We start from the raw sequence: 27,648 nt of genomic DNA on the forward strand, positions 1-27,648 counted from the left end.
TCATCGTTGTTGGGGTTATTATTGTTCCTGGTGTGGGTGTTATCCATGAACACTTACGCTGCCATTACTAGCAGCGGCCCTTATACCTCTTCCAGTTCCCGGTCCAGCTGCCGCCGTCACGGCTTTCCTCTTCGCAATGGCTCCCTTGAAATCAATCAGGTTGTGGTCGTCGGGCATGTGTTCGCCGCTGTAGATGCAGAGGACGCGCATGCCTGGTTTGTAGGATAGTCCGCTGAGAAGTTTGGGCGTGATTAGGAAGTACTGACCGCCGCCGCCGGATTCTGACGGCGCACAGGCGATGTCGACCAGACGGCCGTGGACCATGCGTTCGTTGCGGGGGTCCATACCCTGGTTGATTTCGTCGACGACGCGGAAAGGGGATGCGGAGAGGGATTGGAGAGCCATGAGGTAGAAGATGGTGCTGACGGCACGTTCGCCACCGGATTGGCGGTGAGAGTCCAGGAGGGAGAGGTTTTCGTGCTCGCGGAATTTGACGTGAATTTGAATCGACCATTGATCGAAGTCGCTGTCGCCGGGTTCGCCATTGGGGCCGGGCTCTTCGGCCTTGTCGAGGGTGACTTGGCCGGCGCAGCCGATGCGGGCGAACGAGTCGGAGAAGGCGTCGCTGATTTTTTTGATGATAGAGTCGAGCTTGGGCTCCCATCGGCCGCGAATCTCGTTGATGGCGTGATTGTAGTCGTCGAGCTTTTTCTGGAAGTCGGAGAGCTTGTCGCGCAGCTTGTCGATTTGGCGACTGCGTTCTTCGAACTCCTTGATCAGATTGCTGTTGCCGCCGTGGGTGAGTTCCAGACGGGCTTTCTCCGAGTCGATGTCGGCCTCGAGCTGGTCCAGGGTCTGATCCTTGACCTTTTGTAATAGTTCTGCCAAATCAGGGTGTTCTCTGGTAAGGTCAGCGACCTTCCTAGTCTCTTCTTGCATCTTCTTGAGTGATTTGCTCATGTCCCTAATCTCTAGATTCGCCGCCTTCAATTCTTCATGTTTGGCTTCCAGAGTCTGCCGGTGTTCGATATTTCGAGCTTTCAGAACCTCTAGGTCGGAGAGACCTTCGAGGTGCCGTACTTTGAGTTTGATGACTTCCTCGTGTAGCTTTTGGAATTTTTCAACCGCATTCTGTCTCCTGTTAGTGATAGCCCCGATCATGATCCCCATCTCTAGGAATACGTACAGCATATTCAATGGCGGCCTCAGCCTTGCGAATCGACACCTGGTCCTGTTCGCTGCGGAGATTGCCTACTCTCGTTCTCATCTCTTCAAATATTCTCTGGTTGTCTCTCTGTTTGACTTCTTGCTGGCCTGCTAGAGTGTCAGAGCAACTTACTCGAAAAGAGGGCATTGTATCACTTACGGATTCTTTCCGGAATAGCTCGATAATTTGTCAAAGCTGTCTGTTTATCGGCCTTCTCCCGCTCGAGCTCGCTCTGCACAGGAGTCTCATATTAGCATATTAAAAAACCATAGCAGAATGGCTTCGGCATACCAGTTCTTGCTTAAGTTGCGTATGTGCATCCCCTAATTGTTGTAGCTTGGTCTTTTCGCTATCAATTTGTTCCTGCACCTCCTGCATTTCGCCTTTCAGTGCGCGGACTCTCTGCGCCAGTTGTTGCCTCTCAGATGCGTCCACCGGTTGAGATGTCCACACTCTTGCCGGATTCATAATCACATGCCTGGTGTTGCTTGCTCTGGGGCCGTATTCTTTTCGCCGAGTGATGTTGTAGATTCCATCTCCAGCCACCCAGGAGTCTATTCGGCTGGCTTTAAGCCGATTGAGCTCAGCTTCTGAGATCCCTGCCTGACGAATAGGTGTCTTGCCCAGCCGGGTATCGTTACAAAGCATAGAAATGACGACTTCGGGCCCACTGAGGCAATCTTTCGCCAAGCACTCGAATCCATGTGCCCGCATCTCATCGTCCGAAATCAGGCGCCGCCGACTTGCTAGCGGATCGGAACACGTTCGAATAGCGATATCAGACAACTTCTGGTCGATACTGAGGGCTTTCTGCAACTTCCTGAAGTCGTTCCGAGTCTGGGTTGTAAAGGCCATTAGATCCGTGCGCTGCAGTACAGCTTCCACGGCATCGGCGTACTTCGGGTCTTTCACTGAACAAGTAACCATCGGAGGGCCAAAGACTTCTTTTTCGAACTGATCCTGATTGCCCTGGATCCAGTGGTAAGCCCGCCAAGAATCGGCGGACATTCGTTTGAGCTTATTTTCCTGCTGTCCGGTCGCAGAATCGAGGTTCTGTAACTGGCGTTCCGCCTGCTTGATCTGGTCATTCTTTTCTTGCAGTGACTCGAATAAGGGCTGTCGATCGGCCTTAATCTGATTCGCTTTCTCCGTGATTTCCCTGACTTCGCGTCGTTTTTCGCGCTGTGCTGTGGATTAGCCAGCATCGCCAACAACATCCGAATATACCTACTATATTCTCGTTGTACCAATTCACATCCAATTCCACCGGTTCATCATTCAACTGGCGCGTGAGCTTGTTAATTGCTTGCTGGATTTTATTTGCTTCTTGTCTGTAGCTCTGTCCGCTTTTCTTCTCGGCGTCAATTTGAGAGTCAAATTCCTTCATCGCCTGGTCCTCTCGCTCAATTGCCTTGCCGGCTTTGCCGGCTGCACGCTCAGCCTCGTCAAGCTGATGCGCTTTGTAAGTGATCACCTCATCCGTTTGGAGACAGTACTGTTGCTTTGCATTGACAGATCTCAACGCGGGTTCAAGCTCCGCCTTGAGCCGCTCCAGTTCGGTCTCGATTCTTCTAACTTCTTTCTTCATATCGTTGTACTTGGCATGACCCGCTTTGAACTGCAAGACTGGACGGATCATGTTCAACAATTCGATGTTTCTCTTGATCTGCGCCCTTTGGCGCATCCGCTCAACATCGGCTCTCTGCATCTCTTGCCGATCTTCAAGGTTCGTCAGCAAATCTCGGTCCCCTTGGTTGTCCGTTTGCAACTTCTTCTGTTCTGCTCTGAGACGCTTCAGATTCTCGTGCCATTGAATCATTTCCTCCCCAGCAGCGGCTCTCTGTGTTGAATTGAGGAGTTCAATCGGCGTAAGGGCAGCGAATTCGCTAACCTTGTCCTGGGGAAGAAATTGGCAAAGATTATCGATCTGGATAGCGAACGATTGCGCTAGCTTCAGCACTTGGGAGCGAGAGGCCTGTTTTCCATTGATCGTGAAGGTGCTCTTATTCCCGTCGCGCTTGATTGTTCTAGAAACCACGGGGTTCCGACGAGAGCCAGGACCTCCCTCAAGCTCAATCTCAATCGTAGCTTCTCTACAGCCGTGCTTGACGAACTCTCCGGCGTCTTTTGCCCGGCCCAAATGCTAGATGGGCATATATGTCAGAATATCGCATGCACTACTTAAGACGATGAGAGGGGACCGTTCATACCTGTGGGCCCCAGCCTAAACCCAGGCATATCGCACAGACAAGCGTACTTTTTCCAGTACCATTGGGTCCGATTACCATATTCAACTTTGGGCCAGGGAAGAATTCCGCAGACGTATATGTTACGAAATCCGTCACTCTAATGCGCACGATAGCACCGGGCTTGAACACCTCCTGCTTAGCTCCATCCCGCAGGCCATTTTGCGATAACACCCGCTCTGTGGTCGCAGCTTGGTTGTTATTGCTATTCGTAGTATCGGACGCTGTCGACTTCGAGGCAATATACTCATCTGCATCATCTTCTGAGTTCTTGGATTCTTCAGCCTCATTGTCTTGGCTGCCTTCGAGGTCTTCCTGATTACCCTCCTCTTGAATAACTTCGTTTTGCGGACTATGTTGCGATAATGCTGGCTCTGTACTTGTAACTCGGTTGCCACTTCTGTTCGTGACCCTAGATCCTACCGACTTTGAGGGGATGTAGTCCTCAGCGTCATGTTCTGTGTTCTCAGACTCTTCGGCCTCGTCGTCTTGACTTCCTGTGAGGTCATGACCCTCCCCCTCCTGTCCGTGCTGCACGCCACTGGGCGATACGGCTGGTTCTGTGGTTGCAACTTGGGTGTTACTTTTGTTGGAGACCTCAGACCCTGCTGACTTCGTGGGAATGTGTTCAAGATCCTTAACATCGTCGCCCTGGTTGCTTTCGGGGTTCTCTTGGTCGCTTTGCTCCTGATCAACCTCATTCTGTTCGTCATTTTGCGATACTGCCGACTGGGGGGCCACATCTTGGGTATCATAATCGTCGATTGCCTCAGCCTCTGAGTAAATCGGAGCACTTCTCCCGGGATTCGCATCATCGCCTTGATTGCTTTCGCTATCCTCCTGTTCCTCCTGGCCCTCCATATCTTGGTCCTCCTCCTCTTGCTCATCCTTCACCACCTCATCAGCCTGCCCCTCCTCCTCTTCAACCTCCTCTTCGTCCTCTTCTGACTCTTCTGACTCTTCCCCTTCGCCTTCTTCACTCTCTTCCCCTTCAACCTCTTCTTCTTCGCCCTTATCTTCGTACTCCACGTCCTGTTCGTCCACCTGCTCCACCTTCACACCTTGCCCCTCCACAACCCGTTCATCAATATCCAGCCGGGGACGTTTGCTAGAGCTCGAGCGATGCGACGTCGAGCGGGAATTTCTTATAGATCGGGAGGACGCATCATCACTGCGACCATCGTCCGCCTCCGATCGGGGTCGTCGGCGAGGGTTCGACCCTCTAGAAGTCATTTTGAATAGAGCCGCAGAGCTCGTGGAGATCACCAGTGCATTGGGAAAAGAGGGATAACCTCTTTGACCTGATAGAGGTGGGCTGGTAGATAAAGGAATAACGATATCATGGAAACGCGGCTCACGCGACGCGATGGAGACAAAGAGCCATCCAATCTAGCCTCTTTCGGGTTAGGCGGGCACCGGTGGCAGTTTCATGTCCATCCCCGGCCGGAGCCTCGGAGCTTCTTCATTATCTACTTAACTTTATTCAGGGCCGCGACAAAGCAATCGCAATTCAGCATTTTAGTCAGAGAAACGGGCGCATTTTGATAACATGCCTTCTCCCCAGAATGTGAAACGGCTTGTCCTTACAGGCGCCGTCACGGTAATTACCATCGCCGGATCGCTTTATGGTGCTGGAATCAAAACCGGGCAACAAGTTACTCAGGTAATAACAAATCAATACTCCTGGGACCACGTTTATCATCCGAAATTTCACTGTGCTGACTCCGAACTGCGTTATATATAGCAAGCCCAAAAATCCAGAGATGTCACAATCGACGAGCGAATCAACAGTCTTCGGGGCATGCGACAGAATTTGATGTCGAAGAAAGAGCTCGTGGAGAGGCAACTCAACGACCTGGAGACCAGAATTGAGGAAAGGAAGCTCAAGAATCTCGACGGGCCCAAGCAAGAGCCACCGCATCATAGGTAACGAGTGGGATCGATTTGTATCTTTCAGGTCAAAGAAGTGAGCGCTCAGCTATGACTCCGAGGATACCCTGAGTGCTCATATCGGTGCGGTGGAGAACGACGCAGTCTGCAATTGCTTCCTTGTCGCCAGACATGATCGATTGGAAAGCCACACTCCATTCATCTGCGCCGACTTTACTCATTCATGCCGGTGACATACACGCCAGCTGATGGATTAAGCCCAAAGGCTGGCCGTCATCCCCACGTCGCGGGGACTGACGAGTGTGTGAGCTTGCTTTCTCCAGAAGTCGGATATGCGAATGCCTTTCATGAGGCAGGCGGCATTTCTCGCGAAGGGCTATGCAGGAAAAATTGTTTGAGACCGGTTGACTACAAGTTAAATGGCTATATTGCTCGCAATCAAGCTTTGTGATACTACGTCAGAAGTCATCTCCGTCGGATACCGGGTTCGTTGGTACTACATACCGAGTGAACTCTAATAATCTAGACACCGGCCCCAGCAGACCTATGGGTTTCGGGCGAGCAATACTCCTAGCTTATAATCATCTCAAGGTTTACGATCTTATCTCCGGGCTCGATATCTTCATTATTAGATACGGCGGATCAGTGTCACCAATACACAGAGCAACCGGTCGAAGGCGGGCTTGAACAAGGCCGACAGAAATTACAAAATCATCCTTATATATCATTAAAGTGCGCTAGGTCCAATATATACATCGCTTAATCTAATGAGCATGAAATGAAAGCGATAAATCAACCATCCAAGATACCTCGCGCAAGCGCAGCAAGACTGGCTTCATATCTTGCTGGGTTATGATCACTGAACATACCTGAACCGAATCTGAGTTCTCCAAATAACGCTTCGACGTCACGGATGAATTTCAGCTGTACTCTTGTTGCAGGCCGACCTAGCAACGGATAGCCATCTTTATCCAAATCAGATGTAAAGGCGTTACGCTGCAGAACACGCATTGTCTCAACCACGAATACCTCTCCCGGTGGCATCAGTTTCGGGGCGTACATCTCGTCTCTAAGCAACTTCAAAGTGTTCCAGGCCCAAGCGTCCTCACCAACACCGTCTCCGGAGTGCGTAAGAATAGGCGGTTCATTGACATAGAATTTGTTTATTATGCTTTGCCGCAAACCTTCCCAGACGCGGAACCGTACATGAGATTTGGCATTGGAGACATCACTCTTGAACGCAAGGGACGCTGTATGCATATCATGCAAGATACCCAATGAGAGACTAGGAACCACATCTTGACCATTCACAACTGTTGTTATCAAGCCCCGTGTTGCACGACGCAGAAAAGGGGACATAGTCGAAGGAGGCCCATACGCATAAACATGGATTGGTCTTCCTGGCGGCAGGAAAAATGCAGCGCTGCTGTCACCCTTATTGCCTCCAGCCAGAGGCAAATTGCCCTTGGCAGACTGATAGGAAGCAGTTGTAAATGATGTCCCGGAACATTCATTGTTGGGTTCTGAGATCATTGTTGCTAGGAGTGCAGCGACTCCTCCACCCAAAGAGTGGCCGCAGAACACGACGCCATAATCCGGGAATTCTTCCAAGGCAGCTCGAATCGTGACCATGACTCTGCTGCCTCCTCCCATCAAAAGCCGTTTCGCGGAGGCATGCATACCCTTGTGAACTTTCCAACTTCTACCTTGCCATTCAAGATCGTCGTAGTCGCATGTCATGTCAGTCAGAATATCTTCAAACCCCCACGTCCCTCTCAGAGTCAGAACAACCGCCTTGGACTCATGGTCCAAGAAGAGGTAATGGACTAAGGGGAAGCCGCTCTCCGTCTCCCCGGCAGCATTAGTCCCACCTGCAGGGTCTACATAAGAAGACAGGAGGATGGTAGAAGCTGGTAGGCCAGCATGATCCGAGAATTCGCTATGTTGAGGACTGTGGGATTCTTGATAAGGAAGCCCCTGCATGGTCCGCGGGATGCCCATGACCTTGAGTGCGTTCGAGCCATAAGAAGCCGAGGAGAAGCGACAAAACCGTCTGATGTTATGCACAAAGTGTTTTTCCGGGAAAATCCCAGGAACAGTGCCGTCTCGGTTAAGTGCTTGGATCGTTTCTATCTCATCATATGCGCTTTTTCGGGCACGATGAGCCAGGATGAGGGATGTTTCGGAGCCCGCGGTTGCCAGTGAATATAGACTGGGAGAAAAAGATCCTGACTGTCGGTAGAAGACGGGGGAGCTTGGTCGAGATTCGTCATTGATGGATATCGTCACATCGCTTTCCGATCTAGTCAACGACATCGAGCTGCTGCTACGCACATGAGCCCTCCGTGATGTTGGCGTTCCTGGTCGTAAGTCCAGAGACTGTCGAGTATAAGCATCCGTCTGCGCCACATATGTCTCGTTATTTTTCTCATGTACCGCATAACGTTCCGTCCTTGGATTCCTTCCATGATTGGCTTCGCGTGATTCGAATTGACGTGTTGTTGGAATAGGAGCGGATCTTATTCGGTGTCCTTGCAATGGTGTCCTCGGTAAGCCTCTATTTGCCACAGATGTTAAGGGCCCGCGATTATGCGATATTGACAGATTGTCGGACTTTTTCGTGGAGTTAGAACCTTTTTTTGATGTGCCTCGGTGAGGCTGGTTCTCAGACGAGGATGGAGTACTTGGGTTCTCGATAATTGACCCAGTAGATTTACCAGCATCTTTCTTGTTCGAGCTTACGGGCTTCATTCTCTGCGAAGACTTAGCCTTCTCGTGAGAATTTCTAGGTGCTACCCCCGCTTCATTCATAGGCTGCCGGCTGAAGTCGCCACGAATCTGCTTCTTCGGGGTGACAATTTGTGTTGCCCTCACATTAGGTTCAACTTCAACGTGTCTCTCTGAGGCAAGCTTGCTCTGAGATGCCCTATTCTCTGTTACCGCCTCATCCCCGGCTTCTCCGAGAGCTTGGCGACTGCTTGGGTCTCCTGACCCAGTGCCGACCTGGGATACTACCGTATCATAATCTTGTGAAGGTCTCACATCCAAGCTTTGAGTTTTGTTGAAAGCTGTCCGGAATACTACTGTGTGTCTGGGAAGATGAGAGCCGGTTGCTTGTCTGTGATCAAGTTCATCATTGAAAGTTTCCTCGATCATCATTGTGCCTGGTGGAGGGGAAATCTCTGCAATGTCGTGGTCGTATACTTCCACTGTGATAGTACGTGCCGTAACCAAATCTGTACGGATAGAGGCACGACAGCCCTGGGGAAGTTGCTTCATGATGTACAAGCGAATATCTTCGTCTGATACCGGGTGCTGATCTTCCAGGGGAAGCGACAGGTATGGGTACTCGTTGGGATCAACGGCACTTGCCGGTCGCTGCACAGCATCGAAAACCTCTTCATCGTTCCCAGGGGATATGAAGGACGAGCGATTTGTCTTCTCGCGCGACGGATCATGGGAAATAGTCGCCACTTCAAGCTGGTGAGAACCAACAACATCTGCCCTCAGCCCACTATCCAAGATAACAACATCCCACACGGTTTCTTCCCCATTATTCGCGCGTATATGAAGCTGTGTGTTTCTCCTTCCCCAGCGTTGCAGTAGGGCAAACCCAACACAGCCAACCAAAAGATCGCCAACGCCTATATTATCGGCTCCAATGTCGGCGTTTGGGCTCCTGAACTCCCTTCGAATGAGGGTAATGATGGCCGCAATCGCCCTCGAAGACTCTGTGGAGCCAAGTATAGCGTCAAGGGTAGATAAGAGAGACTGTGACATGTTGGCAGCAGATGAAAGCGTGGTTGAAGAAAAATGAAACGACGCAGCCGCAAAGAATGATGCAGACGTGACTGTCTTGTGCAAAGTGGCCAGCTAAATCGGAAATCAACATTGTGAAGATGAGAAGCCAGCCATGAAGTGGGGACTTACGCTTCGTTCTAACAGCGACTCTGCTTCTGCCTTCCCATGCTCTCCGCGGGTCCGAATGGCAACATCCCGCCCAGCTCGTGTTAATATTCCTTCGATTACTGCTCTACTAAGCTCGAGCCCCGTCAGCGTGGTGGCTTTCGCTCCATCAAGGGCAATCCCGCCGACAAAGGTCCCCAGGCGAAGAGACAGGGAAGTCGACTGGGCCATGAACGACACCATAGACGCCAGTGGCCGTGGAAGAAGAGGCAAGCCCGAAGTGGCAGGAACGTGACTGGCGTCATCATCATGGATGGCGTCTATTCGTGATTGCCTAGCGACATCCCGTTTCCTCGCTCTTCCGAGACCAAAGAGTCTAGACATCTCGGAGCCTCAGGTATTGGTTGAAATTGTCTTTCTTTCCATTAGACAGATGGTGTGCAGCCATGGGCACGAACCTCGAGTGAGAGACGGAAATAGACGCGCAGTCGCAAGTGTGGAGAGATAGGTACTGATCGATGGGGGATGCCCGGCCAAATCAGCAGTCAAACGTTGCGGCCATAGACTGGTTCCTGGTTGACCACTGCGCAGAATTGTAGATCAGCAACAGCCGGTGGCGACGAATCGCAAACCACTCATTAGGGGCGGCGGTTGAGAAGGTCGGCATGTGATTTTGCGGGTTCTCCCCAACAAACTTCGGGCAGGCGATCATCGTCAGGCATTTCCACCACCTCTTCTACAGAGTACACGCTACCAAATAAGAGAAACCCCCATGTATCTAGCTACTTACGCCCCTGCATGGGTCGCACCTCCAATTTGACGCTGAGAAACACGTGACCTGTTTCAAAAAAACCGGTGTTTACCCCACAGGCTCCAGTTTTCCCCCTCATTCTCCCCAAACTCCATCATCAGATCCTTCCTTGATTGGGCCGATCCCCATCGACGGCCAATAAAATGCTACATGTCACCACATAGCCTTTCCATCACCTGGATACACAACTTTCCTGATCATTTCTCGGTTGCATTCGGTCACGGTGCGCATCCCTGACAGTTTCATACTCTGCCAGAGATCTGCCAATAGTCCCTTCATCACGGCTTCTGCCCCGTGCTTTCCACCGATCGCTAACCCATAGATCACGGGCCTGCCAACCAAGACTCCTTTGGCCCCCAGACAGAGCGCCTTGATCACATCTACCCCAGTGCGGACACCGGAATCAAAAAGAACCGTCAGTTTGTCTCCGACCGCATCGACTATCTCGGGAAGAACTTCGAGTGAGCCGATAGCACCATCGACCTGGCGACCTGTATGCACATTGTTGGAGACGTTCTTTTCTGCCGGAAGATAGGGCCACTGGTACCCGGTACATACCTCCATGATTTGAAACCACGATACCATCGCATCCTGCTTCAAGCGCAAGCTTGGCGTCATCCACATGCTGGATGCCCTTCAATACAAGTGGGCCATCCCAATTCTTTCGCAGAAAGGAAATTTGCTCCCACACATGCGGTTGGCCGAAAAATATCTGGGAGATCCACGATCTGGACGCGCTAACGATGTCCTCTTCTACCTTTGAGCCGGACGCTTTTTCGTGCTTTGCGCGGAACACAGGATCTGTAAAGCCGAGCTTGTTGCCGACTCCCTGAATGAATGGGACGTAGCCATTGTCTAGGTCCGCTGGTCGCCAGGCCAGAGACCAAGTATCCAGAGTAACGACCAGGACAGAAAACCCATTGTCTTTGGCGCGTTTCAATAATGACAAAGTGATCTCATCGTCCTGCGGCCAGTATAGTTGGAACCATCTTTTGCCGTCCCGGTTCGCCTGTGCGACCTCCTCGATTGAGCTGCTACTCGCCGTGCTGAGGATATAAGGGATCCCCATATTTCCACATGCTTCTGCCAGGCCAGTCTCCTTGTCGTCATGAAAAATAGACTGGACTCCGACAGGTGCCATGAGAAGTGGGGTCGGATAGTCTTGGCCGAAGAGGGTTACTGAAATATTTTGATCATTCATCTATCTGGGTCGATTCAATGGTCAGCTCTGAGACCGGAAGAACCAACTATTTACTGACCTGCTTCAGCATTCTCGGAATCCTTCAAGCATTACGTGCATCAGTTTTTGCCCGTTCTACGTAAGGATAATAGACGAGAACTCACAACTTCCATTGGCGAAACGCCAGCCGATTGCTGTCCATAGTAGCTTTCTCTCCAGCTCCACCAGCAACGTAGTTGAAGCTACGAGCCCCTAAAGCCTTCTCTGCTTGTTCTTCGAGTAGACGAGGGTCAGTAGTGACGCTGGGCAGAATGCCCGTCATTGCGCCTCGGCCATAGATCTCTGACTGATAGTCGCCATAGTTGCCTGACATATTGCTTAAAGCTTAGTTAACGTATTCTCTATGTTATCTCAAGACAGTTACCCGTGAATCAATGCAGGAGGCAGGTAGATACGTCGCGGACTGAGTTGGCCCCCACGCAGTCAGCACGTGAAGCAGTCATGCCTCGGGAACCGGGGACTTATTCCTTGACGTCATGCCTACCGATCGTCCTCTCCACTCACCCTTCTATCTACATAGTAACATGAATGTGCTAGGAGTATCAGACATTCGGTAAAAAAAAATGCAACATGAGAATAATCTGCTGACGTTTAGCTTTATTGCTTAAGAATTCCCAGCATGCCGTCCAGAAAAGAAATCTTTTTAGAGACATTCTACCAATTCAGTGGTACTTTGAGTCTCGAATGAGCGCTATTTCGGCAGATCCCATATGATATCCCTCGGCACTTTATGTTAGAGATGGGGCTGCAACTGTGTGGAGCAACTTACCAACACCAATGACATATCACCTCATAAGACTTCGGAATGCTGGATGGAACCGATATTACAGGTCACCCCCCGATGGAAGATGCCGTATCCTTCGGCTGCTGGAACGAACCATGATACCTTACCTCAAGACGGAACAATCGCAATGTCTTCAGGGAGCACCGATACTGATCTGAGCATCAGGCCCTTTCGCGCCCGGGCCAGCAAGCACGATGTGGTCAGAGTATACTGCTCTATCCCAAGGCAACTCTTGACCTTTGGATTCCAATTTTCCCTTGCTGGTGCTCGATCGACCAGCTGGCCCTGGTGCCATACATGACGGCTGATATAAATCCACTTTCTCTTTTTTCGACCTCATTGTGCCATGCGCTACACATCACCCATCGAGCTGTATGCCGGATTATGTATAGTAAGCTTGATACTTCTGCGAAGAAATTTACTTATATACCAACGTGATCTCGGCTACCACTTATCAGAACCACATTCTGTTGACTCAGTCAGATGTCAAATATAGGCTCATATCGGAGTATCTGTCCTTTAACTATAGGCCAGTGTAAATTTCTACAGAGCTGCTTTGGTTTTGCGTGAAGGTTACGCAGTACCGTAGACTGTCGAGTGATCTCCTTGCCTTGCCAAGAATATGATCCGCAATTGAGTAACTGCATCATCAGAGCCAGATACGTACTTTTTGAGTAACCGACAATTAGAATCGCAATCAACTGGAATCCTGACATTCTCCAGATTCTAGATTCTAGATTCCTACCTGAAATGAAATATTGCTGAGTGTACCTCGATAGGGATGTGAAAAACAAACAAACAGAACCAACCGGTCAGTCTGGAACCTTGGCGAACCTTGGCCACACTCAAATTCCACAACTTCTGCTCACAATTTATCCCTCGCTTTAGATAAGATCCGACGGGGTACGAGGCGTTCCTTTAATATCACGCGCACCATGGACTTTGTCAGACTTTGAGCGATCGATCTGTAGCAGGTTCCCCACAGGGACGTTCTTTGAATCTTGTCGGGTGGGAAGGAGCATCTTTCGAAGCTAAAAACGTCGAGGTCGATGGCAAACATGGAGTACCAAGAAGAACCAAAGCCCGAGCTCAGATCTCCTCCGCCATTCGGCAACACGGTGGACGACGATGAGAGCAACGCTTCTGTCGCCACGGGGCTGGATGGAAAGAGGGAGAAGCACCTCATCCAGAAAATTGACTTGCATATTATCCCCTTTGTCATTCTTCTTTACCTGTTCAGCTTTCTCGATAGAGGTATGTGTTTCAGTTGTCGCCTCTTCATCTTTGGGTCTCGTTGCACTCGAGTGACTATAGAATAGCTGCTGACAAGTCCCAGTGAACATTGGCAATGCGCGCTTATACGGAATGGAAGAAGACCTGGGCCTGGTTGGAGATCAATACCAAGTCGCAGTGTCTATTCTGTTTGTGACTTACTGTGTATGTTCGATTTACATCTAGCGCAGAGATGAAGGAGCATCTAATGTTGGATAGCTCTTCGAAGTACCGTCAAACCTGGTGATCAAAAAGCTCACCCCATCGCGTTATATTGCGTCGATCTCAGCCATATGGGGTATCATAGCAATCCTAACTGGTATAACCCAGAGTTATGGCGGCCTCATTGCTTGTCGCATTCTCCTAGGTTAGTAAAAGCCACTGACCTGAGCAACGAGCCTGTCCTGACTATCATAGGCGTCGTGGAAGCCGGGCTATTTCCTGGAATGATAACGTACCTTACCCTTTTCTACAGCAAGCGTGAGATAGCCCTTCGCACAGGATATTTATTTAGCAGTGCAGCCATCGCCGGCGCATTTGGTGGTCTTTTAGCCTACGGGATCGGCTATATGGATGGTATCGCTGGGTTACGGGGTTGGAGATGGATTATGATCATTGAAGGAACTCCGACCGTCATATTAGGAGTTCTGGCTTGGTTCTTCCTTGCGGATGACCCCGATACGGCTTATTATCTCGACGATGAGGAGAAGGCTCTAGTAGTCCGTCTCCGTCGTCGCGACGTGGGCCAAACATTGTCCGCGCAAAAGTTTCATTGGGCAGATGTCAAAGAAGGCTCACTGGACTGGAGAATCTATGTCTTCTGCATTGGCCAATTCGGTGTTGATACCATGCTTTACGGATACAGCACCTTCCTTCCAACAATCATCAAGGGAATGGGGTCATGGTCGACCCCTGAGGTGCAAGCTCTTACTATACCTTGCTACGCACTGGGGGCGATTGCGTACCTAATCGTTGCTTGGGTTAGCGACAGAACTCAGCGTCGCGGAGTGTTCATTTGCATCTTTGCCGTAATATCCGTGGTGGGATACGGGATTCTCATATCAGATTCTTCCTCTGGAGTACACTACTTCGGCGCCTTACTTATCGCCCTGGGATTATACGTGACAGTCGGATTACCTCTTGCATGGCTGCCAACTAATCTTCCTCGCTATGGAAAGCGTACGTTTGCTACAGGTTTGCAGTTGACCTTCGGAAACGTCAGCGGGGTCATGTCTCCTTTCTTGTACAAAACCAATGAGGCACCGCGCTATGTTCGGGGCAATGCCGTGACTTTATCACTGGTCGGGTTTGCGGGAGTTGTCTATGGTCTTATGTGGTGGTACTATCATGCAAAGAACAAGCGCAGAGAACATGGACTTGAGGATGATAAAGTTGCGGGGATGACAGAAGAAGAGATCGAGGAAATGGGAGACAGAAGCCCTCGTTTTGAATATAGTACATGATGCGCTGCTCATCCTCGGAGTTGCTATCTGGCTTGCTTCTTGGCGTTATTGAGAAGCCGTCTGGCGATCTTCAGATTAGTCTTCGCTTTATCTTTTTCATATTCCAGTGCATTTCGCAAGCATCTTCCACAGCGCCCCTCTGCTGGTTATGGTCCACATGTATTCACTCACCTCTTTGATATTCTCTCTTTTGGCTGCAATCGCAGGCGTCCTCTATTATAATTCTAGTCTGTCGTACAGTCCACTTTGCCACCAGCCTGAAGTTCCTTCACCCCGTTTCGCCAACTGGAAGATCTGGTTGGGTTCCAGTCCGAGCCCATGCATAGAGAAGGATGACGACTGGAATCTTCACCATCATCTCGGGGGATATGGGCCTTGGGTCTCGAAGCTTATCGGGAAACCTGAACCACACGAGATCGATCCACTATTGGACGGATGCACAATCAATCAGATACACATGGTAGTTCCTTCCTTCTAGTTCCTTCCTTCTACTTAGAATATTTCCTTCCATTCTTCCTACGTCAATGACCTCTGATGTTGATTGAAGACTAGATGTCGCGCCATGCAGAGAGATATCCAACCAAGTCTGCTGGAAGCTGTACGTCATTCGTCATTACCAGGATCTATGAAAGATATTGACGAGGCATTGAATAATGGCTATAGGCCATATTGCCCTTCTGAACAGGATCTTCAAAACAGGAGTTTCACTGAATGGCTCCTTATCTTTCTTGAATAACTGGACCTATCTCACTAGCAGTCCACAGCATGATTTCGATCAACTCACTACAACCGGTCCTTACGCTGGCACCGCTAGAGCCTTCAGCGCCGGCATGAGCGTTTTAGCTCAATACGGACACCTTAAAGCGGATGATTCCAAGACTACATTCTGGGCAAGCGATTCCGAGCGCGTCATCAAGACAGCCCACTACTTCGCTTTCGGGTTGTTTGGTCCCGACTGGGAGAAAGCAGGAAAAGCCACCTTGGAGGTCATTCCGGAGTCGTTTGATCGACGCGCGGATACACTCACACCGGGAGATACGTGCCTAAGGTATATAGAGGACAAGGATCAGGGCCATGACAACGGAAAGAATATGCTCACTTCGTTTCAACAAGCATATATTCCTGCTATTACGGAGCGACTGATCGTCGAGCAAGGTAACTCAGCCCTTGAGACGTTCACTAACTGGGAGGTCTTCAGCATGCAAGAAATGTGCGGCTTTGAAACCATTCTACGAGGGTCGAGTCCCTGGTATGATGTCTTTACACGTGAAGACTGGGAGAATTTCGAATATGGCCGCGATTTGGTTCACTACTATCGTGGGGGGCCGGGAAACCCTTATGCTGGCGCAATGGGCTGGCTCTGGCTAAATGCTACGACGAACCTCTTGCAAGAGGGCCCTCGAGCGGGTGCTACGTTCTTTAGTTTGTGGGTGACTCGGCATTATAGCAAAGCAAGGCAAAATTCGGGGCCAAAGAGCAAAGATTAAGACTTGTTCTAGTGTCCATGACGGAGATATAGCTCCCTTCCTAACTGCGTTGGACATTATGAGGGACGCAAAGTACGACCCACTTCTCCCTACTACACATAGGGTAGAAGACCGCGTTTGGTATACCTCGACTGTGATGCCAATGGGCGGTCGGATTACCCTCGAACGAATGACCTGTTCGCCAACAGATGGTGTCCCTGACATGGGCACGACATTCCTTCGGGTCAACATAAATGACAAGATTGTGCCGCTACCGTACTGCAAGTCTGGACCTGGCTTGTCTTGTCCGCTGGAGGAGTTTGTTAGCCACGTGAATAGGAGGAGGATCGAAGTGGGAGAGTTTGGAGACGTATGTGGTCTGGATGATGATGTTGGAAGAATCACATTCCTTCGGCAAAAGCAAGACCAATAGAAATACACGATTACAGAAGCAGAAGAACCTGGCCGATTCCAGCTTCAATATCTGTGAGGGAGTATTCTCTATTGACGGTGCTGTCGCATAACCGATTCACTTGGGAACTGAGACTGTGTGATAGTTTCTCTAGGCTTCACAAATCCTTTGTCAACTACGAGTCAATATATATCCACTCTTGGCCGACAATAGGAAACAGATAAGTACTAGTATTGACTCATAACACCAACCAGTGTATATATTGAATGGCCTTGGCATTCAAGTGTTAAATGTACGAGCTATCAGGGCACAACCATACCGTAGGAATGTAGTAAAAGACCTCCTTATGCATACATGCATACAATAAAAACATTTCTATCCCAAAGTGCTAAGATCATGTAGCGGTCAAGATTCCCCGGATTGACATACCGCACCCACTCACGTGACGGTATCCGGGCTAACACTTCTGTTTATTGCACCCAAAAGTTTTGGACCGAGCCAGCCTCACCCAACTGTACAACTTCCAACATCGCCGCTTCTTCTCTCTGACATCACTTATACTCTTCTTCGCAACACAGAAATCCTCCCAATCCTCCAGCAGTCCCTTACTTGCTTGCATCTATTTAATCGGACCCTATCCGCACTACTTTCTCCAAGATGGAGTACCACTTTGTTCCTCCCGAGGAGCGCGCAAGAGACGAGAAAGGCAACCTCCTACCCTGGGGCTACGTTTACAAAGAGTACGTCTCATAGCTGCACATACCTCCCAAACCCCTCAAGGAAACACAATCTAACATAACTCCCCCCATAGCGAATCTCGCAACCCCCGCCGACCCCCCGAAGAAAGCGGCCCATTTGGCAAGCGCAGAAATGCCCGATACGAACATACGCGATCTCGCACACGCACCGGCACGCCCGCCGCAAAGCGAGAGAACCCCAACGTCGCCGAATTCGGGCGACTCTTCGCGCAACAACAAGAGGACGAGAAGGCGCGCAGCAACACGCTGCCCAAGTCATCCTCAGCATCCAATCTCGACAACTCCCGGAAGCAGACAGAAAAGGTCGCAACGGAGTGCATATTATACGGATACAAGAGCAAAGATTCTGAGTGGAAGGTGATAGATAAGTACGAGCGGATTTCTCGCGGCGTGATCTGCGAGGACTATCCACGGACGGATCCGAATGCCCCGAACGGATATCAGCAGCTCCTGAGTGGTGGGGATGTTGTTATTCATGCGAATCTGTCGGCAGATGCGAACCGGAAATCGAAGCGCTATGCGGGCGGGTTTCACTGGATTAAAGTGACGTTTGATTCGACGATCGCTGCGGATCGAGCGGTCTTTTACTCCCCTCAGGAGATTGATGGCCATGTGGTCTTTTGTGAGCTGTATCATGGTCAGGGACCCGCGGAGGATGCCCCGATTCTACAGGGTTCCCCGGAGGCAATTCGCTTACAGTCGAAGGCGGCGCCTCGGTCGTTGACTTCGTCGCATTCGTCGAGTTTCCTCCAGTCCATGGACACAAACAAGGAACGTCATACGTTGCCGAAATCATTCGCTATGAATAATCTGGCGAGTGTGCTTGATGCCGATGAGCAAGAGTCGCAGGAGTCGACAGCCACCGCTAGCTCCGCGACGGCGACGGGCGTCGAGCAACTAGGCCCCGTGCAGCAGCGGACTGTCGCTCAGGAGCCCAAGCCCGAATCAGAATTCATGACACATATCCCGACAATGCGTCGGACGAAACTCCGACCCATCACAGAAGCCCTTCCACCCCAACCCACAGTGACGGAGCGTGTTTTGCGGTCCATCCCTATCCTCAGCTGGTTCACCGGTGATATCGTGGGCGATGGACCTCAACTAGGCGAGGACGGGGCATTCGATTACGACAAATCCAATACTTACTGGAGATTCTGGTACATGGTCGATATGATCATCGGGACTGATATCTGCGGACTGAAGGAGGAGTCATGACATGTCCACTAAGGACCCTCTACTATCTCAATCGACAACATCCCTCTGAGGGAAGACGCTAAAAAACGAACCAAAATATGCATCGAAGAAGTAACAACCCACTATAAAGTCCCTTGTCTAGCGGAAATGGGGGCTCTCTCATCCTTTCTAGCTAGCAGATACCCCGATGCATGTACGATAGTGCTGCTGTTACTTTTCTTGCTGTCGTCCACGATTATTGTTGGCATTTTTCTCACGAGTGTGATTGTATCGCTGCATTGTCAGCTAGCATCCTTCCTGTTCTATCCTTTTACTTTCTTTTTCTTTGCATATCAAGTGGCCGGCGCTGGGTATATGATTGTTGTTATATGTTGGGCTGCATCAGGATGCGGTGGGAAGATAATCAAGACACGTTTTAGTGTGGGGTATTTCAGGTTCTGAACTGCGTTTGTAGGATGTGGGTAGAGTTGTAAGCACGAGAATTGGAATATTCAGGTCAAGCAAGGATATCGTCTGCGTTGAGCGGAGTATATCCTGGGTGAAGATTAGGTAGTCGGTAACTATTGATGGTTGGATATTACCAAAAAAAACATTCGCCGACCATGGAAAATACCAACACTGACCCAAACACGTTCAAGGGATGACTCAGTGCATCACAACCGCCACGTGATCATCCATATACTTTCGTATATTGCCCAAGAAACACGCTGCGATGATAGAAACACCCCCGAATCCAATGCTAGCATAATACACCCATTTATAGCTTTCAGTGTAGGCAAGCTGGCCTGCTGTCACGACGGCATCATACGCAGCTTCATTACCCGCAATGCCGGGAATGAGGTGTAGTTCGTCTAGCAATGATGCACCAGTGAGTTCGATCGCTTCTTTAATGTAGGCGGTGTTCGTGATATTGAGCTCGGTGAGCATGACCCCGCCGATGTAGTGCTCGGCGTTGGGGACAAATTTGGAGATGAAAATGTTGTAGTAGATGGTGTAGCCAATGCCGCCACCTGCGACGCGGATGGAGAGGGTGAGGGCTGAGATGGTAGCGATTAGGTCCTAGAGTTGGTTAGTTGGCTGTTGAGGTCATTTCTTGGGAAGAAACTCACGTCTGGACATATGATCGTAGTGATAATTGAGGCTGGAACGATTATGCCCCCGATGCCTAGGCCTGCGACAACCATAATGCCCCAAAGTTGGTATAGATTGTCAAGGCGGGCTATCGACATGGCACCACAGCCTGATCAAAGTTAGTCTCTATTATATCATACCGCTGAATGATTAACAGACCAGCTGTCATGAGAACGCTGCTGATGATGAGCAGCTCCTTATTGTGCCCGCGCAAGACACTGAGTAGCCATAGAATGATGCATGCACCTGCCATGATACCGAAGCCAGTGGGAAGGCTTCGAACGCCAACGTCGACGGGATCGTGGCCATACATGTTGAACGACTGCGTCGGCCAAAACATGAGAACAGAGAAGAAGTTCGCACCCGAGATGAACGTAATGACCAAGGTTAAACCCAGGATGCGTGGCTCTTGCTTTAGCCGACTCGGGAAGATGGGATACTTTGCACCATATATTTCCCAGAAAGCAAAGGCAACCATGACCATAAAACCAAGAATCAGAGGAACTAGGACGTGAGCCGATGTCCAATCATACTGTTTCGCAGGTTAGCGACCGGAAAGACACCCGCAATGACTTGACATTTGTATCGCACCTGGTATCCGCCCCATTGCAAGCCAGCTAAAAACACTATTAAGCCAGAGATGCTCAAAAAGCCGCCCACAAAGTCGATACGACTGACGATTTCGGAATTACTCAATCCCTCTGAGTTGACTCGTGGCGGTGGGAAGTAGAAGAGCGCTGTGATAAGCAATCCAAACCCATTCCATGCACCGCAGAACGCTCCGACATAGCGCCAGCCGCTGTGTGCTGCGATAAGCTGGGCCCATAGGACGGATGGACAAAATGGGAGGATAGTGAAAATCAACACTGCGACATATTTGCCTCTTTCTCGAGTTGGAGCCATTTCCGAAGTCGCAGCCAGTGCAGTCAACTCGTTGATTCCTGCACCCGCACCTGAAATCGCCATCCCAGCTGTTTGTTTGTTAGAGTGGCGTCAGATCGTAGGTGGGGAGAATGAAAATTTGATGCATACCAATGAATATGTTCATCGTATGCGCTGTGCTGCTGACGATCATGCCGAGACACACGAGGGAGGTTCCGATGAGGGCGACATATCGACGGCCGATGAGGTCAGAAAGGGACCCAACAAAAGGACAAACACCAGCAAGAGCTAGTAAGTTGGCCAGGACCTGCATTAAGCCGAGCAAGTGTCAGCCTTTCTGCACGACCATAGCACTCATGAAACTCACAAACCAAACCCATCTATCCGCACCACCAATGTCTCCGTAGACATACGGTGGTATTCCCCCTACGAGGCATCAGAATGTCATGTCAACATATTAGGAGCTTTCGATGTAGTCGCTCACCAAATAGGTAGACTGGGATCTGGCTTCCAGTCCAGAGAAAGGCCATCGCTGTAAATCCCATGAACCGGTGGAAGTTCATCTAGCAATCGATAAGATGACCGTTAGGCTTCCGGTGTGTATGACCACTAGTCTTTCTCCAACAATCTAATACGTACTGGACTTTCCCCAGGTGCACCCGTTTCATCATACGCGATGACTTCCTGATGACTGAACTTTCTCTGCACATTGCCGGATGGAGGTGGTTCTGCCAGGGTCTTTTCATCAGACTGTGACCGACTGGACTGATCCACGAGCTCCATTGTGACTTAGGAAGAAGATTGAAGGTGTGCAGCGGCAAGAATCAAGGACACAAGTCAAAATCAAGGAGATGGCTTTCACCCCAAGCTATGTATGATCTATTTATCTCCCACGCCACCGATGATCGTGGTGGGTCCATGATGGTGATGGTGGTATAGTGTCTGCGGAGGAGTATCTGCGCGTGGATCGGGATCGCAAGGACGACCCATGGAACTGGCAGATTCTCAGTCCCGACAGGATGCAAGGGTGACCAGGAAGACCGGAATTGCTGCCATTTTTAGTCACAGCCGAGGCATTTGAGCAAGTTTTGGGGCGACCACTGGGGGCGTCGATAGCCGACTTGGGAGGATGCCCCGCGTGGGTGGATGTGGTCGAGATGAAAATGCGGGGGAAACGCTGGGGGCAAAAGGAGGAAGGATGCAGCAAAGGGTCTGGACGGCCGGTCACTCGCTCCACCCGCCTTCGTCCACGACGTATTCTCGGAGTCTCCGGGGCCAGAGAAACTCTATTTCTTTGACGTCTTAATTGTCCCGTGGAGAGAACAGCGAGAATAGAAAAAAGAGGAAAAAAAAAAAAAAGACAAAGATAATATGTATTTACACAACAGTCATATAGACACCCTTCTCCTGCATGGATTAGAGATTATGGGACCTCTTCAAGTAAACCACAAAGCCCAGGAGTACAGCAAGGGAGAGATTCGCGTCGTCCACACGACCCTGAATGGATGGTTCCAAAAGGGCCCATCTAGACCGACAGCATGGGTTGTCTTTCGGATTTCCCGTCGCAGCCCGGTCAATAGCGCTCCCCAACCTCTTGAAGCTTATAGGTCTTTGGGACTACAAAGAGGCCGGTAGCCTCGATACACAACCGTCCCACAGGGTCGCGCACTTCGCCATTCACCCATGCCTTGCGTTCTGTACTCCGTTCCTCGTCCAGTGTAGCATGGAAGGTATAGAAGTTGCCGGAGTACACAGGCGCACGATACTTGAGCTGGAGATTTGCGGTGACCCCGGTACGTTGGGGCAGATGTCTGATTGCGAGACGGGCTAGATGTTCATCGATCACGGTCCCCAAGGCACCCCCATGGACAACAGTCGGCCATCCTTCCAGGCCAGGCCCAACGTATGCGACATTAATAGCCTTCTTCTCCTTGTCATTATAGAATATTTTCTATAAATCCAGGTAGTCAGTAAAAGGTCTAAGCTTGCACGGCAAATATAGAGGCATCGGGTTGAACCACGAAGAACGAACCTGAAGTGCTAGCCCTCGACTTCCCCGCAACGGACCTGAGCTCAGTCGTTGCAATTTATCTTCTTCCGTATAGTTCCCATAAACATCTGCTTCCATATAATCAGGGTGTTCTCGCAGTTCCTTCACGATGGGCAGCCCGCGTTCGTAGATGTAGTGGATCTCTTCTAGCCTTTTGACGTCTTCCTCTGTACCTGGCAATGGAGGTGCTCCGAACTTATCGTCCACCCACTTCCCAGCAGCGATCCCAAGACCACTGAAAATCGCGGCGTAGGCAAGGCGTCGCGGCCACCGCGAGAGTTGAGGTAACGTTTCATGGGCCGCAGTGCTGGTGTGCCTCACGGTACAAAACATGTGCCGACATGGTAGCTGCGACTGCTTCGTGAGAAGGCGCAATGGTGGCTGCAAGATTCTGTGAGAGGGAAACATGGTGCTCACATCGCAGTTTCATCTACGACAGGGCGGTTTCCAGAGCTAGACGAAGAAGCGCCGGTGATTAGATAAGATAGGAGAATCCCTCGGGACTCGGGGGACAGTTCTTGAATCACGTGATTGAACTATCACTCTTTACAGCTACTAGAGACTGCCTATCATCATGGTCTATTCAAGCACTTCGCTGAATAACAGGCATGCGGATTGGATACCCTAAGTGTAGTATTTCGACTAGAAGAACACCGGACCCTAACATTCAGCCATAAGCTCATTATCTATGCATACCATTTCTACACCGACACTGTTGAGTTGTAGTTGAGACCGTGAGCATGCTTAATCAGTAGTAGACACATCAACCGCACGGTAGAGGAGAATAAGTGCAGAGTGGGATTCGCCTGTGAGATTTAGATTAGATGACCGTCCAGGATCCAGAATAGCGATGAAGAGGACTTACCACCACCAGCAAGCATCTCAATCTTCTCCCCTTCCACTTCGGTCACCTTCTCGTCATTGAACCACCACCACTTTCCTTCCGGGCTTGCATCGTCGCCATTGGCTTGCTTCTTCACATATGCGGTGTAATGTCCACTGTCGGCACTAGCACCCTGATGTGTGATAACGCCGCGTAGCTCGTAGAGACCCGTCTTGTTAACACCGCCCTCCGAGGCAAGGCTGGGGTCAAGTAGCTCCGCGAGCTCTTTCTTGGCCGCAAGGATCGAGGCGGTCTTCTCGGCTTCGTAGTCTGCGTCGGACTTGAAGACATCAGTCATGGTCGCATCTCCATCTTTCTCCACAGTTTTGCTTTGGTCCTTGTGCTCGGCTGCTTTCTTCTGCATTGGCTCCTTGCTTGAAACGGACTCAGCCTCTTTTTGTCCTTCCTCCTCCTTTCGATGAGCAAGCTTCTGGCGCTTACGAGCACGCTCAACATCCACCTCCTCCTTCCGAATCTCTCGGACCTTGTCTCTGACAGGAACGAGCTGCTTCTTGAGTTCGTCGGTACAGAAGTCCACCGCGTCGAGTTCGAAGGGGAAGGTAACCTTCCGCATGATCTTGGCCTTCTTCTGTGTTTCGCGCTTCCAGAAGAATCGAACGAAATGCACCGTTAGGTACTTTGGCAAGCGGGCTATGCGTGAACGCTTAGTATACACGGCATCGCGGTCAAGCGTCGAGGATTTTTTCTCGATCTTCTCCTCGAGACCAGCCATGATACCATCGTGCAAATGGTTTGTCTCCTTACCAATATGGCAATCGAGTTTGTAGAACACGTCCGAGCTCCGAGTAGCTTCTTCGCCAGCCTCCCTTGCTGTCATGTCATCGCATTCGGTAGTAGATTCGAACCTTCCAGCAAGATATTTATCCACGAATGACACCTCAGTGGCGGATTCCCCTTCACCCTCCTTGACGACCAGTTTGTTCCGCAGCTGACTCACAATTTGTGACCATGCCTCTTCGGCATCCTGCTGGGCATAACCGTGTCCGTTTCGATCTCTTTGAGCAAACTGGGGGAAAGCATTTCTCAGCGCATTGAGGAACATGAGCGGTGGAAACCCCTCCTGCGTCTCCGACATTTGCTTGAAGAGATCCCGCAGAGACGATGTGAGATCCATGGAAGCTCCAAGGCCGCCGAGGCCAAGACTGCTGAGGTTCGAGATACTAGAGCCTCCAGATGATCCCCCTGAGGGTCGGTACCTTTGTAGCGCATCCTGAAGCTCCGGTACGCTCCGCAGTGTCTGTAATGTCGAATTCAGATAGCAAGTGTTTCCGAGGTTCTGCAGACCAGCAGGAGTCGCTCCCTCCGCTCTAGCGGCTTCAGCTTCCGTCATGTCCTCCAGAAACTTCACGACCTCCTTTGGTCTACCCAAATCTCCAGCACCCTGACCTCCAGATGGCGTGCCCATCATCATGAATGTTTGGCCCGCTTTGGCGTTGAGGGACGACAATGGTGTATCATCCTTGAGTTGGCCTCCCTTAACTAAGATCTTTTGTCGCTCAGGTTCGACGCCGGTAAGAGAGAATAACTGGTACTTGAGCGTTTCGCCGTTCAGGGATGGATCAAGCTCGACCTCATAACGTTTGCCCTGGTGCTTTACAATAACTGCGTCATGGGTCAGCCGAAAAGCTGGTATAGCGTTTAGTAGACCTTGTAGTGTTGTGGCCACATACCCGGTATAGAAGCCATTTTGAGTTTGATTCGAAGACCTTTTCGGGCGTGTCTGATGCCTCCTCGCAGGTTCTAGCGGTAGGATGCAGTTGCGTAAACAACGACTGCGTCAGTCATTGCCCGGAGAGAGCGTGGGGCAAACAGCGGCTGTACTACGGCGGGCTGTTATGACGCTCGCGCAAATATGACCCCCAGACCATTTACCGCCTCATGACTGTAAATGCATCCCCACCACGGGGACCTTCCTATGCACAGAAACACCAAATCTAATTGGATCGTTGAATAAAAAGGCTAGCCATAAGGGGACCAGACATTTGTATAGGAGTTCTGGCTGTACGAGTCACAATAGGGTATAGAGAACTGGCTAGTAGTTTCCTCCTATGAGTAAACTGATTCTGCCGGCAGAATCATGCACTTCGGATGCGATTTGCCCGGAGGATGCTATAGTCCGCCGTACTACAGGCTACATTGCCCGCCCGCGGCGGGACGTTGCTCCTGACGCAGCTATGTACTCAAGTGACGCCCGCCCTCATCTCGGTTCATATTCGGAATTAATTGGGGCATTTTAGGCGCCATAATTGCGGGTCTCCTATCTGCTATCTGAACCACACATCTCCTTGATGAGTTAGTCCTGACAAGCTCATCAGCAGCATCAGCAATCCGGGGCACCGCATCTACGTCACATCCCCAATATGGTGAGTATCAACCCCTCCAGGGGTTTGGAATCCAATTGAAGCTAACGGTCGCAGTCTCAATCATTGCGTCCATACCTCCTGGCTGTCAGGTCTTCTCTAACGGCAGCACTCGCGATATCGAACTTCGCTTCCCAAACCTCCGAAAGACAGTATGTAGGGCCTGGTAATACCCATGATCCAGATGCTAACCCAATGTTCTGACAGCAACGTGCCTGAGATCGAAGCCGCAACTTCCCCCGAACTACTTCTCAACCCCCTCACAATCTCCCGGAATGAGAATGAGAAGGTCCTCATCGAACCCAGCGTTAACAGCATCCGTGTTAGCATCCGAATCAAACAGGCAGATGAGATCGAACATATCTTGGTCCATAAGTTCACCAGATTCTTGACACAGCGTGCGGAGTCTTTCTTCATCCTGCGGAGGAAACCAGTAAAGGGATACGATATCTCGTTCCTCATCACGAACTTCCACACGGAACAAATGTTGAAGCACAAACTAGTGGACTTCATTATTCAATTGTACTGGCCTTTGCCCTCCCACAAGCTTCTTCAACCGGATTGCTAACGACTTCGTCGCTTGACAGTATGGAAGAAGTGGACAAGGAAATCTCGGAAATGAAGCTCTTTGTAGGTCCCAGTCTCTGCTTGGCTGTTGGAAGTACAAGGTTCTAACCTAGTATTCTATAGTTGAATGCTCGTGCTCGCTTCGTCGCCGAGTCGTTCTTGACACCAGTAAGTTGCTCCGGTCTTGCTAGTTGAGTTTTGCTGATGAACTACCGCAGTTCGATTAGATTTCCCTCGTCCCGTGGTCGATACGTGACCTTGGCTTTTGTTCTTCCAGGAACAACTATTGTACAGAAGCTCGATGCTTGTTCCCTTCTGCAGTCACTCATATGCTATTCCTAAATCGAAGTTATAGCGATCATTCTTGTCCTATAAGACATTCTTGTCATACTTCTCACTGCGTACTGCTCCTGCAACCCAAAGCCAATCAACATAATATCTATTTATTGAATTATGTATAATCAAGACCTAGTCATGGACACTGTAGTTCTTTCTCACCGGACGATGTGTCACCTAATCCTATTGGTTGCCATAACAGCCCACCTGACCATATTCTGATGGAGGAGATTCACTGGCAAGAACATCTCACCTGGTCAGTCTATTGTCCTTGTCTCATAATGGTTGGGATTGTACATGCCGAATGAGTTCCAACAAAGCCACAAAGATCATGGTGGAAACCAGCGGCAAGAATATGAACAGCCTTTTCCCTTGTTCTTGCTTTGCACTCAGGTAGTGCCGAGAGAATCCGGACCTGCTTCTTGCATGCAGCTTAGCCGGGGAACCTCGTCAGGGACATGTGTTTGTTGACCCGCTTGCACATGGCCCCCGGCCTATTGTTGTAGGGAAATGTCAATGACTTGCGTGTTATCCCGCACGTAACGTGGGACCAGATAATGAGGTCTATACTAGCCCCGCTTGGAGAGTGCCTGGTTTCTCCTGTTATGTGATAGACATTCATGAATGCCATGCGAAACACCCTTTGGTCACTTGCCAGTTATAGTCCCCCATTGAAGTTTCTGTAACACGCCAGACTGGAAGGTTCATACCCTTCACATCCCATATGGTCAGTGAATCATAAAGCGGCTGCGCCTGTAGATCTAATATG

The 27,648-nt window shown here is 50.3% G+C and overlaps 9 protein-coding genes across 9 annotated transcripts; 3 read left to right on the plus strand and 6 right to left on the minus strand.

Annotated features, from left to right (window-relative positions):
- Positions 1-39: 39 nt before the first annotated feature.
- BO94DRAFT_584506 (DNA repair ATPase SMC5) lies at positions 40-4,686 on the minus strand (the record flags this gene model as incomplete). The annotated part of the gene is made up of 6 exons (XM_025615634.1): positions 40-1,131; positions 1,187-1,314; positions 1,367-1,439; positions 1,499-2,389; positions 2,439-3,350; positions 3,418-4,686. 6 exons carry the CDS (start codon positions 4,684-4,686, stop codon positions 40-42), a joined length of 4,365 nt encoding a protein of 1,454 aa, XP_025468880.1.
- Positions 4,687-5,002: 316 nt separating this feature from the next.
- Positions 5,003-5,383, plus strand: BO94DRAFT_584507 (uncharacterized protein; the record flags this gene model as incomplete). The annotated part of the gene is made up of 2 exons (XM_025615635.1): positions 5,003-5,116; positions 5,198-5,383. 2 exons carry the CDS (start codon positions 5,003-5,005, stop codon positions 5,381-5,383), a joined length of 300 nt encoding a protein of 99 aa, XP_025468881.1.
- A 673-nt stretch (positions 5,384-6,056) lies between these two features.
- Positions 6,057-9,859, minus strand: BO94DRAFT_534002 (lipase family protein). Its single transcript, XM_025611443.1, has 2 exons — positions 9,274-9,859; positions 6,057-9,216 (listed from the first exon to the last, which is right to left on the minus strand). The coding sequence occupies exons 1-2, from the start codon at positions 9,631-9,633 to the stop codon at positions 6,136-6,138; spliced, it is 3,441 nt and encodes a 1,146-aa protein (XP_025468882.1). The 5' UTR covers positions 9,634-9,859; the 3' UTR covers positions 6,057-6,135.
- Positions 9,860-9,910: 51 nt separating this feature from the next.
- Positions 9,911-11,681, minus strand: BO94DRAFT_623273 (lactate 2-monooxygenase). The gene is made up of 4 exons (XM_025617138.1): positions 11,405-11,681; positions 11,320-11,341; positions 10,619-11,261; positions 9,911-10,551 (listed from the first exon to the last, which is right to left on the minus strand). Exons 1-4 carry the CDS (start codon positions 11,611-11,613, stop codon positions 10,214-10,216), a joined length of 1,212 nt encoding a protein of 403 aa, XP_025468883.1. The 5' UTR covers positions 11,614-11,681; the 3' UTR covers positions 9,911-10,213.
- A 1,461-nt stretch (positions 11,682-13,142) lies between these two features.
- BO94DRAFT_555639 (putative MFS transporter) lies at positions 13,143-18,670 on the plus strand (the record flags this gene model as incomplete). The annotated part of the gene is made up of 11 exons (XM_025613815.1): positions 13,143-13,338; positions 13,421-13,521; positions 13,576-13,723; positions 13,774-13,810; positions 13,832-14,811; positions 15,146-15,279; positions 15,372-15,417; positions 15,483-16,245; positions 16,319-16,655; positions 17,100-17,101; positions 17,509-18,670. The coding sequence occupies 11 exons, from the start codon at positions 13,143-13,145 to the stop codon at positions 18,668-18,670; spliced, it is 3,906 nt and encodes a 1,301-aa protein (XP_025468884.1).
- A 511-nt stretch (positions 18,671-19,181) lies between these two features.
- On the minus strand, positions 19,182-21,618 carry BO94DRAFT_27278 (putative MFS drug efflux pump). Its single transcript, XM_025606574.1, has 8 exons — positions 21,302-21,618; positions 21,147-21,225; positions 21,030-21,088; positions 20,813-20,969; positions 20,372-20,751; positions 19,940-20,312; positions 19,759-19,889; positions 19,182-19,708 (listed from the first exon to the last, which is right to left on the minus strand). The coding sequence occupies exons 1-8, from the start codon at positions 21,443-21,445 to the stop codon at positions 19,295-19,297; spliced, it is 1,737 nt and encodes a 578-aa protein (XP_025468885.1). The 5' UTR covers positions 21,446-21,618; the 3' UTR covers positions 19,182-19,294.
- Positions 21,619-21,988: 370 nt separating this feature from the next.
- On the minus strand, positions 21,989-23,175 carry BO94DRAFT_489967 (PaaI family thioesterase). Its single transcript, XM_025609109.1, has 2 exons — positions 22,695-23,175; positions 21,989-22,613 (listed from the first exon to the last, which is right to left on the minus strand). The coding sequence occupies exons 1-2, from the start codon at positions 23,118-23,120 to the stop codon at positions 22,236-22,238; spliced, it is 804 nt and encodes a 267-aa protein (XP_025468886.1). The 5' UTR covers positions 23,121-23,175; the 3' UTR covers positions 21,989-22,235.
- Positions 23,176-23,288: 113 nt separating this feature from the next.
- Positions 23,289-25,400, minus strand: BO94DRAFT_489972 (ubiquitin-specific protease UBP6). Its single transcript, XM_025609110.1, has 3 exons — positions 25,287-25,400; positions 23,578-25,218; positions 23,289-23,518 (listed from the first exon to the last, which is right to left on the minus strand). The coding sequence occupies exons 1-3, from the start codon at positions 25,300-25,302 to the stop codon at positions 23,457-23,459; spliced, it is 1,719 nt and encodes a 572-aa protein (XP_025468887.1). The 5' UTR covers positions 25,303-25,400; the 3' UTR covers positions 23,289-23,456.
- Positions 25,401-25,664: 264 nt separating this feature from the next.
- BO94DRAFT_623280 (actin-related protein 2/3 complex subunit 4 family protein) lies at positions 25,665-27,015 on the plus strand (the record flags this gene model as incomplete). Its single annotated transcript, XM_025617139.1, has 7 exons — positions 25,665-25,730; positions 25,932-25,979; positions 26,034-26,128; positions 26,184-26,498; positions 26,564-26,606; positions 26,667-26,711; positions 26,762-27,015. The coding sequence occupies 7 exons, from the start codon at positions 25,665-25,667 to the stop codon at positions 26,768-26,770; spliced, it is 621 nt and encodes a 206-aa protein (XP_025468888.1). The 3' UTR covers positions 26,771-27,015.
- Between the last annotated feature and the right edge of the window lie 633 nt (positions 27,016-27,648).

This window comes from Aspergillus sclerotioniger, assembly GCF_003184525.1.
Source record: "Aspergillus sclerotioniger CBS 115572 chromosome Unknown BO94scaffold_10, whole genome shotgun sequence".
NCBI lineage: Eukaryota > Fungi > Ascomycota > Eurotiomycetes > Eurotiales > Aspergillaceae > Aspergillus > Aspergillus sclerotioniger.